At 42.8% G+C, this 14619-nt stretch overlaps 3 protein-coding genes across 3 annotated transcripts in view; all 3 read left to right on the forward strand.

The window, feature by feature from the left end:
* Positions 1-1339, forward strand: part of LOC116674013 (SH3 domain-binding protein 4-A) — a 29050-nt gene extending 27711 nt beyond the window's left edge. The window contains exon 5 of the mRNA XM_032506491.1: positions 699-1339. Coding sequence (XP_032362382.1) covers positions 699-923 — 225 coding nt within the window. The 3' untranslated portion in view covers positions 924-1339. The remainder of the gene's footprint in view (positions 1-698) is intronic.
* An 8527-nt stretch (positions 1340-9866) lies between these two features.
* Positions 9867-14619, forward strand: part of als2b (alsin Rho guanine nucleotide exchange factor ALS2 b) — a 90412-nt gene continuing 85659 nt past the window's right edge. Inside the window, exon 1 of the mRNA XM_032506474.1 lies at positions 9867-10132. The gene's annotated coding sequence lies outside the window, so the exon portion shown is untranslated. The remainder of the gene's footprint in view (positions 10133-14619) is intronic.
* LOC116674062 (ADP-ribosylation factor-like protein 4C) lies at positions 13120-14559 on the forward strand. The gene has a single exon (XM_032506594.1). The coding sequence runs from the start codon at positions 13629-13631 to the stop codon at positions 14211-14213; it is 585 nt and encodes a 194-aa protein (XP_032362485.1). The 5' UTR covers positions 13120-13628; the 3' UTR covers positions 14214-14559.

Raw genomic sequence — 14619 nt, forward strand, 5'->3', positions numbered from 1 at the left:
CATTTATTTTCTCGCATGTAATAAAAACACAGATCTAACTCCATATGGGTGTCATTTTTTTTTTTTTTTTTTCCAATACCAGCACTGAAGCAATATACATTAATGAACAGTTTGTTTATTGCTTAAAGCCGCACGGTCAAAATGAAATGATTTGTTAATCATGTAATAACAATACCTCATGACTTATTTCACCAGTAAATTGCTGTAAACAACGACTAGATGGGAAAAGAGTATTTTACAAGACCTTTGAATGCACCACAAGGCTTACCAGTTTCAAGTGAACGCACCATCTGTGTTGTTATACGTCTGCTACACCCTCTACAGTGAAATACAGTCCCACTTTACACCGTTTACCTGTCAGCATTTTAACCCTGTTCAGTCCCGCTGCTAGCTAACGCTAACGTAAGGCTAACGTTGCCTGTTTCCAAGTGCAGCGTTAACTAGCGTCAAGTGCAGCGATGCTTCTTTTGAACGTAATGTCCGTTTCGGAGCATCAGAGAGAAGCGCAGGCATTTCAATTGCTCGATATGAGGCACCAAAATCTGCGTTGCCGGTAGAAACCAGTCATTTTGGCCATATTAACACAGGGTTTTAGCACCCAGCCCTAGTTATTATAGCCAATATCTGTTAAAATATTGTCAACTTTGCACCACTAAAAGTATTTCTCTCTGTCTTTGAACCTGATCCCCACCGTTCAGTCCATGTGGAAGCCAGCCTACGACTTCCTCCTGACGTGGGCCGCCCACATCGGGGACAGCTACCGAGACGTGATCCAGGAGCTCCACCTCGGCCTGGACAAGATGAGGAACCCCATCACCAAGAGGTGGAAGCACCTGACGGGCACGCTGATCCTCGTCAACTGCCTCGATACGCTCCAAAGTGCCGCCTTCTGTCCCACGGGATATGGAGATTTCGCTGTGTGAAGACTCTCGTGCACCTGGAGAACACTTTGTGTTAAAAGTCCATGAGGGTCGTTGTAGAGATGTTCCGATACCAGTATTGGAAAAGTCTCTGATACAGACTAAAATGCTAGTATGGGTATCGGTACTATACGGTATGGGTAAGTACTGCAGTTTATGTGCCGATCCCATACCACATGAAGAAAATCTACTTTAAAGTAGTTTGTTTATGTTGTTTTCGGGTATAACTGACTGTCAAACTGGATGATAAACTGCATTCTGTGGCGTTCATTGTTTGTGTTTGCTTCACAAAGAGTTTAACCTGAGCCAGACAACAAAGACAGAACCGGCACCAGGGAGGACAACATGGAATCGGACCATCTCTAGTTACTGGAGCTCAATGCGTGTGCGGAATTTGGTCTTGGACGGTTGGACAAGCTTTGGGAAGCCTTCCATCTCCAGGTCAAGTCTGTCCGTCCTCTTGTTTGGAGTCCTGGACCGGTCTTGGTGTAGACACATTACTGGACAATTCCTGGCGTTGGATAAGTCGATGTGAAACTGGAAGATCTGCCTCTGTCTGTTTTTATGCCTTTTGTTAGGTTTGCCCTGCTTTCTCTGAGTCTCTTTTTGTTGGACCCCACCCTTTGTCTTTGTGTCTTTCTCATTTGTTTTTTTTTCCTCTTCCTGGCTCACGCTCTTCTTCTTCCCTTTTAATTTCGCTCCAATCGACGACAGTGTGTGTGTGGGATTTGTCCTTTCTGTCCCCACATCTCGCTCAGGACAACATCAGAGACCTCAGCCACACCTACTGTGAACTTTGACCTGTCCGCCATCTTTAAAAGCTGTTTTGACCCCCCCCCCCCTTTGTTAGCAAACAAATTTCTCACACAAGCAACTTTTCTCTCCATTCATTCACTGCTTCTCACTGGCAGAAGAACATTAGCAGTAATTAGCTTGCCAAAAACAGTTAGCCACATGCTAACTTTATGTGTGACTGCAAGATATCTATTCTATTTTTTATACTTGCAGAAGGATTCCCGGCAGTGTTATTCTTGTGCACTGTACGCTTGAAGAGTTAGAAATTCTAAATTTGGAATTTAGAATACAAAAAAACATGGTGGTAGAACAACATGGACACGTGAGTTGACATCCAAATCTATTTTCCTTTTTAAAGCATTAAATCCTACATTTATTTTAAGTGCATCCAATGTTTTCCACATGTTAGACTGTTGCACACACCATTGTTTTTGTTCTGTCAGAGATTACGGGATGAAGATAGACCTAAAATGATCATGATAATGTTGATTCCTGCTATCACATTTTTCATGCAATCTTGCTATTTTCTAAACTTTGACTTCTTCAAAGCATAACTATCATTTGCTAGTGGTGTTTTAAAGGGTAACTTTGTTTTTTTTTTCAACCGGACTGCAATGCAATACTATAGGACATATGTGCATCGTCATTTTTGTCCACTAAACGTTCTGTTTTTGAAACATACAGGCACGTACAAGTGTCTCACAACATTAAAGTAAGGATTCCTACAGAGATAGAACTTTTTTTACAGTGTAAGATCCTCTTTGTTTAACCAGAAACAGCTCTGAGGTCGGTAGCGCTAAACCCACCAGACTCCATTTAAAAAAACAATACTTTTAGCGTGTATAGAGCCAACATGTTTTCACATGTAAATCAGTAAACTGTGTGTTTATTTCCACCACAACTAGAGTGGTAATTGTTGAAAAAGTGGACAGACGACCCAAAACGGCTTTTCATAGTTTTATTTTGTGTATGTCGACTGTACATGAAGTGTATTTTACGATGCTAAAATAACTGTTTATTTACATGGAGTCTGGTGGGTTGTCAACACAATTTTGCGGATGTATTTATGTTTAAAAAAGGATCTTATTCTTTAACAGAAAGGTCTATCTCTGTAGGGATCCTTTCCATAATGTTGTCAGACACTTAGAATATTAATCTGAGCATTTTAGCGGAAAAACAAGCACTTTTGTTGACGTACAGTAAATACAAGCTGGATAATTGTCCTATTAACTTACATCGTAGCTTGTTTCTCCACAGCTGACTGCAGCGATCTCACTTAACACTGGACCAACGTCAAAGATGGTTCTTCCCATCAGTCACTTAGACACAAACACACAGGGAAATATGGTTGGAAAAAAAAACAAAGTTACCCATTAACTTAAGTAACATCCGCTGTTACAGTCAGATGAACTTTAATAAATGAAACGTGACTTTAAATTGACAACCAAGTATCAGAAAAGATCTAGTTTTTGTTTAATTTATATTTAAAGAAGCCTTTTGTCTCTGATTTGGGTTTGTACCTATGTTGTTTGAGTATAATTAATGGGCTTTGATGTTTTTGTCATTTCTACGTCTGTTTTCATCTGCAGTGCTCCTGTGTCTGTTTGGAATATGAAGATGTGCGAGGAGTTTATATATATTTGTACTGTATGCCGATCGAGAATTAGCACACTCTTAAGTTGTGTTGTGTCACCTGTGACGGGTCGCAAATCGTTTTTCTGTTCCGAAAGGTTTCAATAAAACCAAAATAATTTGAAAACAACTTGGAATGACTGAATGTGTGTTTGCAAAAGGAGACTACACATTTTATTTGATTTTTTCAGGAGTATATCTGGACATTAAAACTAATGCACATATCTGCAAAATACCTTTTTGTATTACACATTTAAAGTGAAATGTGGGTGGCATTAAGTGATATAAAGAAATACATTTTGCATCTTGTGTGGAAAAAAAGTATTCTTATTAACATTCTGATATGTCAAGCAGCCCTACACTGTAAACCATTGATGTAAATTTACAAATGTTACTTACGTAAAAGTATGGAAGTATCATAGCCAGTGAGCAAGCCGAGCATCATGGGCGATTTTAGACCCTTTTTAGGAGGGCTCAAGCACATAATAATTTTTTTTATTGTTTTTTATATTTGTTTGGGGTGCTGAGCCCCCCTTGAGGTGTGCATCAAGCGAGATGCGTATATTGTATGTAGTTCCCTGAGCGGCTGTACACAAAACTTAGCAGTACTACGACAAACTGAGACTTTGTTCAGTTGAGAGATTATCTTTTAATCTAACAAAATTCATACGAGTAATCCATGGCTCAATCCAAAAACCGGTTAAGGTCCCGTGATGATGACTGATGTTTGGGGAGTGATGCTTTTCATATAGAGACCCATCAGACACCATTTTTAAAGCAGGGTTGTGACTCTGTGATTGGCCCTTGCCCTTTGTGTGTGATTCTGATTGGTTTAGCAGGAAGGGGAACGCCTCCACCAGCTGATTGGAGATAGGATGAAAGCATTGATTAAGAATTAGATCTTCTTGAAAGAATTTACACTGAGCTACATTAGTTATAACGTCATGTGACATGTATTGTTTTACATCTATGGGTGACACCGACTTCCACCTGACATTGTCTGACTGTGGGTAAGACAGCAAACACACATTTCTCAAAATGGCGCACTTCTTCGTGGTGACAAAATGTGTGCAGAGATGCAGCAAAGGCTTGGCTGTGATGGTTCCTGCATAAGTGGCTGTGTAGTGTGTCCGTTGTTGTGTGACACAGCGGATTCCTTTGTGTGAACACACACAGACACACACACACACACACACACACACACACAGGAAACACGTGCTGCAAACTAAAACACCACACCTGAACGCATTCAAACCCGTTCTAGTATGCTCTCTTTCCCAGCCAAACACTGTCCTCCACACACACACACACACACACACACACACACACACACACACACACTTTAATGTGCTTTAATTAAAGCAGATAATTATTCACCCTGAGAGGACAGGCCACCTTGACAGACTCGTCCTTCGCCTCTCAATGACTCACCCTCAACATGCCGTCTCGTCTCCTGGATACGACTCCAAAACTCTTTTATTTATGACATCACACTGCTAGAAAGGAAGAAAACAGGGTTTAACGACGAGTGCATGCACCACCGTGTGCAGCCACTTGGGTTTGCAGATTCTCTTTGCACCGAGAGAATTATTCATACGGAGGTAAAAAACAAAACAATATTCATCTTTAAAGCTGCCTGGCGTTTTCTTTAGGGATGCCCAATGGAGGGTTCCTATCACCTGACACAACTCTTGAAGTTTCTGCATGAAAAGCTACAGTTAGAGTTCTGGAGTCTAATATAGGGTACACATTGTATGTACACTCTAGCTGTGCATTGTGGGTATTTTATAGTGGACTATATAGTGGATGAAATTTACCGCTGATAATTCAAACACCACTGTAAAATGGAGAACACATTCTGGGCCCTGTCTATTACCTGGTGCAGCATGCCGCACAACCCTACGAAAGTCTCTTTGCTGTTTTAAATAGCAAATGGATCTGTGCCCACCTGGGCACCCAGGGGGTGCTGGTCTACAGCGACGTGTGTTCAGGTGCATCTGGGTGTGCTGGTCTTACAGGGAGGTGTGTTCGGTGCATCGGCTGGTTTACAGGAGGTGTTAGCTAGGGTGTGCTGGTCTTACATGGAGTGTGTTCAGGTGCAATTCGTGGGCGTGCTGGTCTTACAGAAAGGTGTGTTCAGGTGTGCATTCTGGGCGTCCTGGGTTTACAGGGACGTGTGTGCAGGTGCATTCTGGGCGTGCTGGTCTTACAGGGAGGTGTGGTGCAGTGCATTCTGGGCGTGCTGGTCTTACAGGGAGGTGTGTTCAGGTGCATTCTGGGCGTGCTGGTCTTTCAGGGAGGTGTGTTCAGGTGCATTCTGGGCATGCTGGTCTTACAGGGAGGTGTGTTCAGGTGCAATCTGGGTGTGCGGTCTTACAGGGAGGTGTGTTAGGTGCAATCTGGGTGTGCTGGTCTTACATTGAGGTGTGTTCAGGTGCATTCTGGGCGTGCTGGTCTTACAGGGACGTGTGTGAGGTGCATTCTGGGCGTGCTGGTCTTACAGGAGGTGTGTTCAGGTGCATCTGGGCGTGCTGGTCTTCAGGGAGGTGTGTTCAGGTGCATCTGGGATGCTCTTTACAGGGAGGGGTGTTCAGGTGCAATCTGGGTGTGCTGGTCCTCAGGGAGGTGTGTTCAGGTGCAATCTGGGTGGTTGGTCTTACATTGAGGTGTGTTCAGGTGCATTCTGGGCGTGCTGGTCTTACAGAAAGGTGTGTTCAGGTGCATCTGGGCGTCCTGGGTTTACAGGGACGGTGTGGCAGGTGCTTCTGGGCGTGCTGGTCTTAACAGGGAGCGTGTGGTCAGGTGCATTCTGGGCGTCCTGGTCTTACAGGGAGGTGTGTTCAGGTGCATTCTCGGCATTTTGCTATCTTGAGGCAGGGTAAAGTGATCCTGCCACTGACCAACAAAAACCTCTAAAGTCAATAACATTTCCTTCATGTCATTAACAGCGCATTAGTAAAATTCTCCTAGGCTTGTGCACAGCGTGCACACTATGCTTGTTACACACACAGGGACACACACTATGCCTGTTACACACACAGGAACACACACTATGCTTGTTACACACGTATGCAAAAGATTACATATAAAATATGACGGTGTAAATCCTAATTCATAATAGAAATGCTCCGAGGTCCAAACGCGTCTTGCTGTTAAAGGGAATGGGAGAGGGCCTCTGATTGGTTGATTGCATGTTGTTACCCAGAACCCACCTCTGATTAATGAAGACACTAAGTACAGCCCTTTTGAACCATGTGCCCGGTGCACGGACCCGTTTTTCCGCCGTCAAACTAGCAAAAGTGGATTCGTACACACCCTAAACGCACCAGATCGTTAAAATAGGACCCTATGTAGTGCACTGTTTCCATGATAGGGAACGGTTTCCAAGACAACTGTTGTTCAGAAATCTTATTGTGGACACTTTGACACGCGCATCACCGAATCGAGCCTATGATCATGGGATCACAGGTGGTATTCTGCTAATCTAACGGTTTGTCTCTGTCCCTCCCATCAGCTGATCAAAGAGCTGCGAGGGGTAAACGGTCATTTCACACACTCGCTCCGTCAGTCCTTGATCCAGATCCCAACTGGCCAGCTTTGAGAGGCTTTGTTGGAAAATGCAAAGCAGGTGGCGAGATTAAAAAAAAAGTGTTTGGGGACGGGCCGTCGGGTGGTTTTCATCTGCTGTCGTTTTCCGGAGGATGTGTGTGTTCGTGTGTGTGTGTGTGTGGATACAGGACCGGGGGTGCTTCCACCTTGTGGGTCTGCAGCGTGTTGAAAAGAAAAGTAATGATGTGCTCGCTCTTTCAGCAACTTTGTCCTTAGCGGAGCTTGGGATGTTTTGCCGTTGTCATGTGGACGCCTTGTCCGGTCATGGTGATTTAGTGAACTGCTGAGTGATTATTTGTACCCCTTAAAGGGTAACTTTGTTTTTTTTATCTCCTTATGTTTTTGTGTGGAAGTGACTGATGGGAACAACACTCTTTAATATAAGTCCAGGAATAAGCGAGAACACTGGGACCTGGGAACCGGGCTGCGTTGTCACCCTATAGGGCAAATCATTGGCGCCGAAAACACTGAGCACCCACTGAGCACCCACGTGTACCAGTATAGGCTACATTCATTTAAATCGAAACATTAGTAGGTGCTAAGTGGAGCAGGTGTCATAGTGTGATTGGTTATGTCCCTGTCAGTCCCCTGCTCCATTGATTCTTCATTTTCCCCGTGCCAGTTCAACTTCTAATCTCCAATCCTATCTGTACTTGTGAGAAATTGAAACATTTATGGCTTTATTATTGAGTTAATATGCATGTGTGTTTGTGTCACCCGCTGACCATTTCATAAAGTTCTGAAATGCAAACATTTTTGGACTACTTATTTTAAATGGCGTTTGCCAGTGAGCACCCACAGAAGAAAACATGAATCGGCGCCCATGGGGCAAATGTGCATCGTCAGTGTTCTGTGTTTGCCACTGACAGACTCAGATTTTTATTTCAAGTGTCTGACAACATTATGGAAAGGATCCCTACAGAGATAGACCTTTTTGTCAAAGAGTAAGATCCTCTTTGTGGAACCAGAAACAGCTCTGAGGTCGCTAGCGCTGAACCCACCAGACTCCATTTAAATAATCACTACTTTTAGCGTGTACACATTTCTACATGTAAATCGGTAAACTATGTGTTTACTTCAAGTGGAAAGACAACCCAAAAGCTCCTCTACCCCAAAAGCAGTTTCTTGCCAGTATATATACAGGACAGTGTACCCGTTACATTACGTTTTTTTTAGTTTGGAGAAATATTTATATTTCACGTTGGTTTCCTCCTTCCTGTTTTTCTTCCGGGGAAGTAAGTGTTAACAGAGAGAACCCTGTCTCGTTTTCTTTTAACCTTTCTCAACATCTGGCGGCTGCGGTTTTGTCTGTTACCTGAGGAACAGCGAGGTGGGTGGGGGGGGGGGGGTGGGGTGGGTGGAACGATAAGGGCAAATCAGTGAAGGAGGTGCTTGTTTTATGGATGGCAGGACTGTGGGCACGAGGCGTTCAGGTGATCAGGCTGTTAGAGAGAGGAGTGGAATTAGAGTGAGTTTAGGTTATTAAGTCAGTGTGTGTGTGTGTGTGTGTGGTGTGTGTGTGTGGTGGTGTGTTGTTACTGTTTCGTGGTGTGTGTGGTTATGTGTGTGTGTGTGTGTGTGTGCGCGCGTGTGGTTATATGTGTGTGTGTGTGTGTGTGTGTGTTTGTTACCAGTTTGCGTGTGTGTGTGCATGTGTGTCTGTGCGTGTGTGTGTGTGTGTGTGTGTGTGTGTTAAAGCCCTGTTTTATAATTTGTTTCATTGATCTCACACACACACACACACACACACACACACACACATTAGCAGGGAAATCGATGGAGGAGGGGGGCAGAGAGAACAATTAGTGAGGTCTTGATGACTCAGGCTGTGTTGTGTTTAGGGACTGGTTTCTACTAAAACATGTGAACACAAGAGTTGTCGTTCATTCTGGCTGATTACACCTCGTTAAAAGGTTTTATATGTGTATTGCTGGGGTCAAAGGTTAAATATTTAATAGAATTTATTTAATGCCTAAAAGTGCTTATGTGTGGTTGTCCTTAGGTGACAGTGTGGAGGAGAGAGAGAGAGAAAGAGAGGGGGTGGGGGCAGAGACGAGTCTAAGACCAGTCACACTGTGTGTGTGTGTGTGTGTGTGTGTGAGTGTGTGTTCAAGTCGAGTTAATTTGATTTCACAGCCATTCCAGAGCTTTATAACGCCTGAAGTGTGTGGCTGTAGTTGTTTGACTTGAGAGCAACAGAGAAGGGATTGGACAGTAAGTGGCGCATGCGCAAACACAACTCTGGGGCACGTTCAATCTCCAAACAGTGTGCACCGTGTTGCTATGGTTCCCTTGTTGAGCAACATGTTTCCTCAGAACTGTGTGAAACGGTTGTCACTCCCCGATGTGAGTCGAGTGCAGATATGAGTCGCGCATGCTCAGATGTGAACGGTTTACGGCATAACGTGTCCAACTGAAATTTGTGAAATCCATAAAACAATAAACTTTTCTTATCACAAACAATAACAGAAGATGGAAATCATTTCAAAAACGTTTTAGCTATCCATTATTGTCTGATTGCTAACGTTAGCTCAAAACGGCATTCAACTGACAGCCTTTGTTGTGTGTGATGCTAGCTTGTAGCTAAAATAGCAGTCATTTCAAAAACGTTTAAGCTATGCCTGTTTGGTTGCTAACGTTAGCTCAAAACACCATTCAACTGACAGCCTTTGTTGTGTTTGATGCTAACTAGTAGCCAGTGTAACGTAGTTAAAACGGTTCAGGTTAAATCCATAGACTGTTAATATGAATTAATAAATATGCAGTCTATGGTTAAATCCTCCTAAATGGGACTACTGTGCCACCTGCTGTTGTAAAGTTGCACGTGCAGCGAACGCTAGTAATGACAAAGGATTATGGGTAATCCTCAAAGCAACGGTAGCTAGCAAGGTAGCTACCCGTAGCTAGGTTACTGTCTGTGAATGTCTGTGGACTGAACAATGCTAACTTATTTGAAAAGCACGTAAAAGTTCAGCTAGACTTATTTGGGTGAATATTATGTGTCTTTAATTAATTTCGCCATGTTTTTATGAAGTTAAACCTTCCGTTTATGTGTTTTATAGCCAGTAGAAAATCTTTCCAGTTTAGCTAGCTAGCTAACATTAACATGATGCCGCCTTCCCAGACGGAGCATGCGCTGTTTGTCCACATGAGATGACCATTCTACATAAATGCAGGTATGTTACCGTATGTTGTTGTATGTAACATTTAAAGCGATATTATATAATATATATATATAATATTTGAGCTACTGTTTATTTTCCTCCTGTATGTTGAAATGTAAGGAAGTTACATAATTGTTTTCATATAATTGTTAACATATATTGAAGAAATATAAAGGTAACTAGAAGAAAACTTTTTGTAATTACATTGTTACATGGTATTTCTTCCTTGCAAAAATAAGAGGGACAATTTGTTGTTTCATTTATTTAGTTAATGAGTTTAAATCCATTATACGGTTAATGTGTCAAACTGTAACTATCTTGTAGAGTTTTGAGAGTATATGGTAATAATTTAAATGAACTAATTTAAAATTAATAATAACGGTCTATGGTTTTCTCTGGTTCGGTGGGCGTGTCTCTCGTTTATTGGCTGTGTCCCAGGTGACACCCAATCAGCAGAGACAGTCTAAACTCGCGGCACCCACCTTTCAGTTTTTAAAACGCATTGCTACGTTTTGTCTGGGCTGAGCGTGGCCCTGATGTTATTGTTGCTATATATATGTTTTATAGGCTTATTTATAGTTGTTGCATTCTCAAAGTGTCATGTGTTTAGCAGTGGTAGAATGTAACTAAGTGGGCTTACATGTAGTCCCAATGATGGTTTATGTAAGATTATATCTTTCATATTCATACTATATTATTACTTAGTTGTTCTCCGCCATTTAAAATGTTGGTGAACGGAGTTTAGACAGCTTTGCCTGCATTAGAGACTTTCAATGTTTCAGTGATGATCAATAACAATATTTATGCTAGCGGTGGAATGTGACTAAGTACATCTACTCCAGTACTGCAATCCAGTCTAAATGTTGAGGTACTTGTACTTTACTTGAGTCATTTATTTTCATGCCACTTTCTGCGCTACATCTCAGAGAGAAATATTCTACTTTTTACTCCACTACATTCATCTGACAGCTTTAGTTACTAGTTACTTTACACATTAAGATTTCTGCACACAAAACACATGTAGTTTATAAAATCTTATGTTTTATTAGAAAGTCACCTAGCAACAATATAACGGCCTCCAGGTCCAGCTGAGATGATGAGACCATGAAACACACAGCTGGTTGGATCCTTTACTCTTTCTACACTGGGAGGAGACTTCTTTACTTTTAATACTTTAACTACATTTACCTGATGATACTTACACACTTTTACTGAAGTTACATTTTCAACGCAGGACTTGTAACAGAGTATTTGCACAGCGTGGTATAACTACTTTTACTTTAGTAAAGGAGCTGGTGCAGTATTGAGCATCATGTTGCTGCCATCTAGCGGCAGACAGTTATAAAGGACCGTGCCACACGTTTAAATCAGATAATGCTTCATATGCATAATTAAACATAAAGTTCATAAAACTTGTGACATGAAAAAAATATTGTCTTGATGTAAATAATCAACTGGGGGAGTTGCATTGTGACTTCAGTTCTAATATTGTAGGATCACCAATTTCAGTATTTTTCAATACTTCAAGGACTTTTTATATGTTGTAGGGGTTATTTCTCCCATAATGCTTGTATTATGCATGTTTTAGATGATGTGCTACAACTAATGCATCATTTAGGGTTTTTAGGTCATGTTTTTCCATTTCTTTTCCGTTTCGGGTTTCCTTTCACCTTGCGTGAGAAGACAAATAACATGCAGTTTGTTAAAGGTTAATAATCAACATCTTGATCCTACATCCTGAATCCTCTACTTCAGTAAAAGTACTAATACCACACAGTGAAAATACTCTGTTACAAGTAAGAGTCCTGCATTGAAAATGTTACTTAAGTAAAAGCATGTAAGTATCATCAAGAAAATGTAGTTAAAGTATTAACAGTAAAAGTAATAAATGCAGAAAAATCCTCCCATTTTAGAAAACTGGAATCGAGAAAAGCGCTAAAATATATATTAAAAACTACATGTGCCTTGTGTGCAAAAAGTCAAGGGCGTAGCTTTGGGTTCAACATTGGGGGATGGAGGTGGGGGGGGTTTGAGATCTCCACTTTTTAGCGTAATTACAATTTTGAATGTCAAACACTTCATTTCCTGCATTTGTGTTTCTCCTGCATCCATTTAAAGTGCAAATGTCTTTATTTCTGGAAAGGACGTTGTAATAGTTTAATTTCTTGGAGGAGGGCTTACACGGGCCAGTTTTGATTATCCCCCCTGTAAATTACTCCTATTAAACTATAAACTAAAGCTGTCAGATGAATGTGGCGGAGTAAAAAGTAGAATATTTCTCTCTGTGATGTAGCAGAGTAGAAGTAGACAGTGGAAAGGAATGAAAGGAAGAGACTCAAGTAAAGTACAAGTACCTCAACATTTGGATTTAAAGTGAAGCTACAGGGACCTTGAATTTCCCCTTCATCAATAAAGTATCTATATATCTGTCTATCATGTGTTTGCAGTAGACATACAATGAAAAAAGAAATAAAGAAATATGAATCGACTTTTAATCGGTAGAGCTTGAATCGCGATTTGAATACGAATTAATTTTTTGCACACCCCTGACGAATACATTACATTCTCAGCAACAAGGGGAAAAAACGAGATAATCGTGTCCATGTACACGAATCAATAGATTCAAAATAACGTGACAACGCACAAACTGAGACCGTGATGCGTTCAATGCTCCTATTGGAATCAATACACTCAGGACTTGCAGAATTGTCCTGGGACCTCCCTAGACAGGTGGAGACCCCCCCCCCCCCCCCCCCCCCCCACACACACACACACACACACACAAACGCACACGCGGATACAAAAAAAAACTCATTCGACCTTACCGGGATGCATTACGGGAGTTTGGGATACAGGAAGTCCCATCAGAACAGGCGAGGCTTTTATTTTTGAGGCGCCCATAGGCTGTTGCTTAACCGGAAGTCCCATGTTTTTTATATTTTTCTAATTCAGCTTGACGCACCTTTTCACGGCAACATTAAAGAGGCTGGTCCACGCGTCACACACGCACACACATAGGACGTGTGTGTATGTTTGTCTGTCTGTGTGTTTGTCACTACACGAAGATAGCTGCTGCCCAGCACGCGCTCGGATACACGCAGATGCGGAAAGATGATATGACGTTTGCAAAGCGGTGCGCGCGGTAATAAAATAAATGAAAACCAATGCACCGCTGTGTGTTAGAGTGTGTTTGACTGGTTTTGCGGACGGCCGTTGCTGCTGCTTGGAGTGAGTCCAGGGATGCTGCGGCTTGACTCGGCTTGACTCGCTGCCTGAGTGCCGCCGCGGCGTAAACGCGGGAGCGGCGCGGCTCAGGCTTTTTTTCCGGATGTTTTTTTCGGCGCGTTTGCCACCCTCATGACAACTCTCAATGGGGGGGGGAAATAAACCGCTATGGGTCACTCCTGGGACATTTTAGGCTAGGCGTATCCTGCGGTGATATCGCTTGGACTGTGGGAGGGAGAGTGCAGACTAGGCTACAGTCTGCCCCGCCGCCCGAGGCTGCGACATGGGGAACAGCTTCTCCAACCTGGGCGCCTTCCAGTCCTTGCACATAGTCATGCTTGGCTTGGATTCCGCGGGTAAAACCACCGTGCTGTACCGCCTGAAATTCAACGAATTTGTCAACACGGTGCCCACCATAGGCTTCAACACGGAGCGGATCCGGCTGGGCGGCGCGGGGGCTTCGCGCGGCATCAGTTGCCACTTCTGGGACGTCGGCGGCCAGGAGAAGCTGCGACCCCTGTGGAAGCCGTACAGCCGCTGCACGGACGGCATCGTGTACGTGGTGGACTCCGTGGACGCCGAGAGGCTGGAGGAGGCCCGCGCCGAGCTGCACAAGATCACGCGCTTCTCGGAGAACCAGGGAACGCCGCTGCTGGTCGTGGCCAACAAGCAGGACCTGCCGCGGGCGCTGGACGTCGCGGAGATCGAGCGGCAGCTGGCTCTGGCGGAGCTGAGCCCCTCCACGCCGTACCACGTCCAGCCCGCCTGCGCCATCATCGGAGAGGGGCTGCACGAGGGCATGGACAAGCTGTACGAGATGATAGTGAAGAGGAGGAAGTCGCTGAAGCAGAAGAAGAAGAGGCAGTGATGGCAGAATTTTTTTCCTTTTCAGAAATATATATATATATAAATTGAACTTTTACAGTGATAGGCCTAGCTAATATATACAGTGGTGGAAGAAGTATTAACCCTAATGTAGTCTTGGGTCTAATTAACCCTTTTTCCTGTATCAATGTTCTTTTTAACTACCCAAAATAACATGATTGATTCCACCCAACGCTCTTATTCAGTTGTATAGCATTTGAAAAAAACATTGAAGTGTTTTTGAAATAGTATTGAGTAAAAGTTGACATGTTCCAGTCTGTGATTATCCATCAACATCCATTCCTTTAATTTTAGTCAAAATAATTCCTAATTTTTGCTTTTCTAACTCAGACATTAGGTACAATTTCCAATAAATTAAGTTTATTGACCATAAATTCCAAAAATAACTG

This window comes from Etheostoma spectabile, chromosome 24 (genome assembly GCF_008692095.1).
Source record: "Etheostoma spectabile isolate EspeVRDwgs_2016 chromosome 24, UIUC_Espe_1.0, whole genome shotgun sequence".
Taxonomy (NCBI): domain Eukaryota; kingdom Metazoa; phylum Chordata; class Actinopteri; order Perciformes; family Percidae; genus Etheostoma; species Etheostoma spectabile.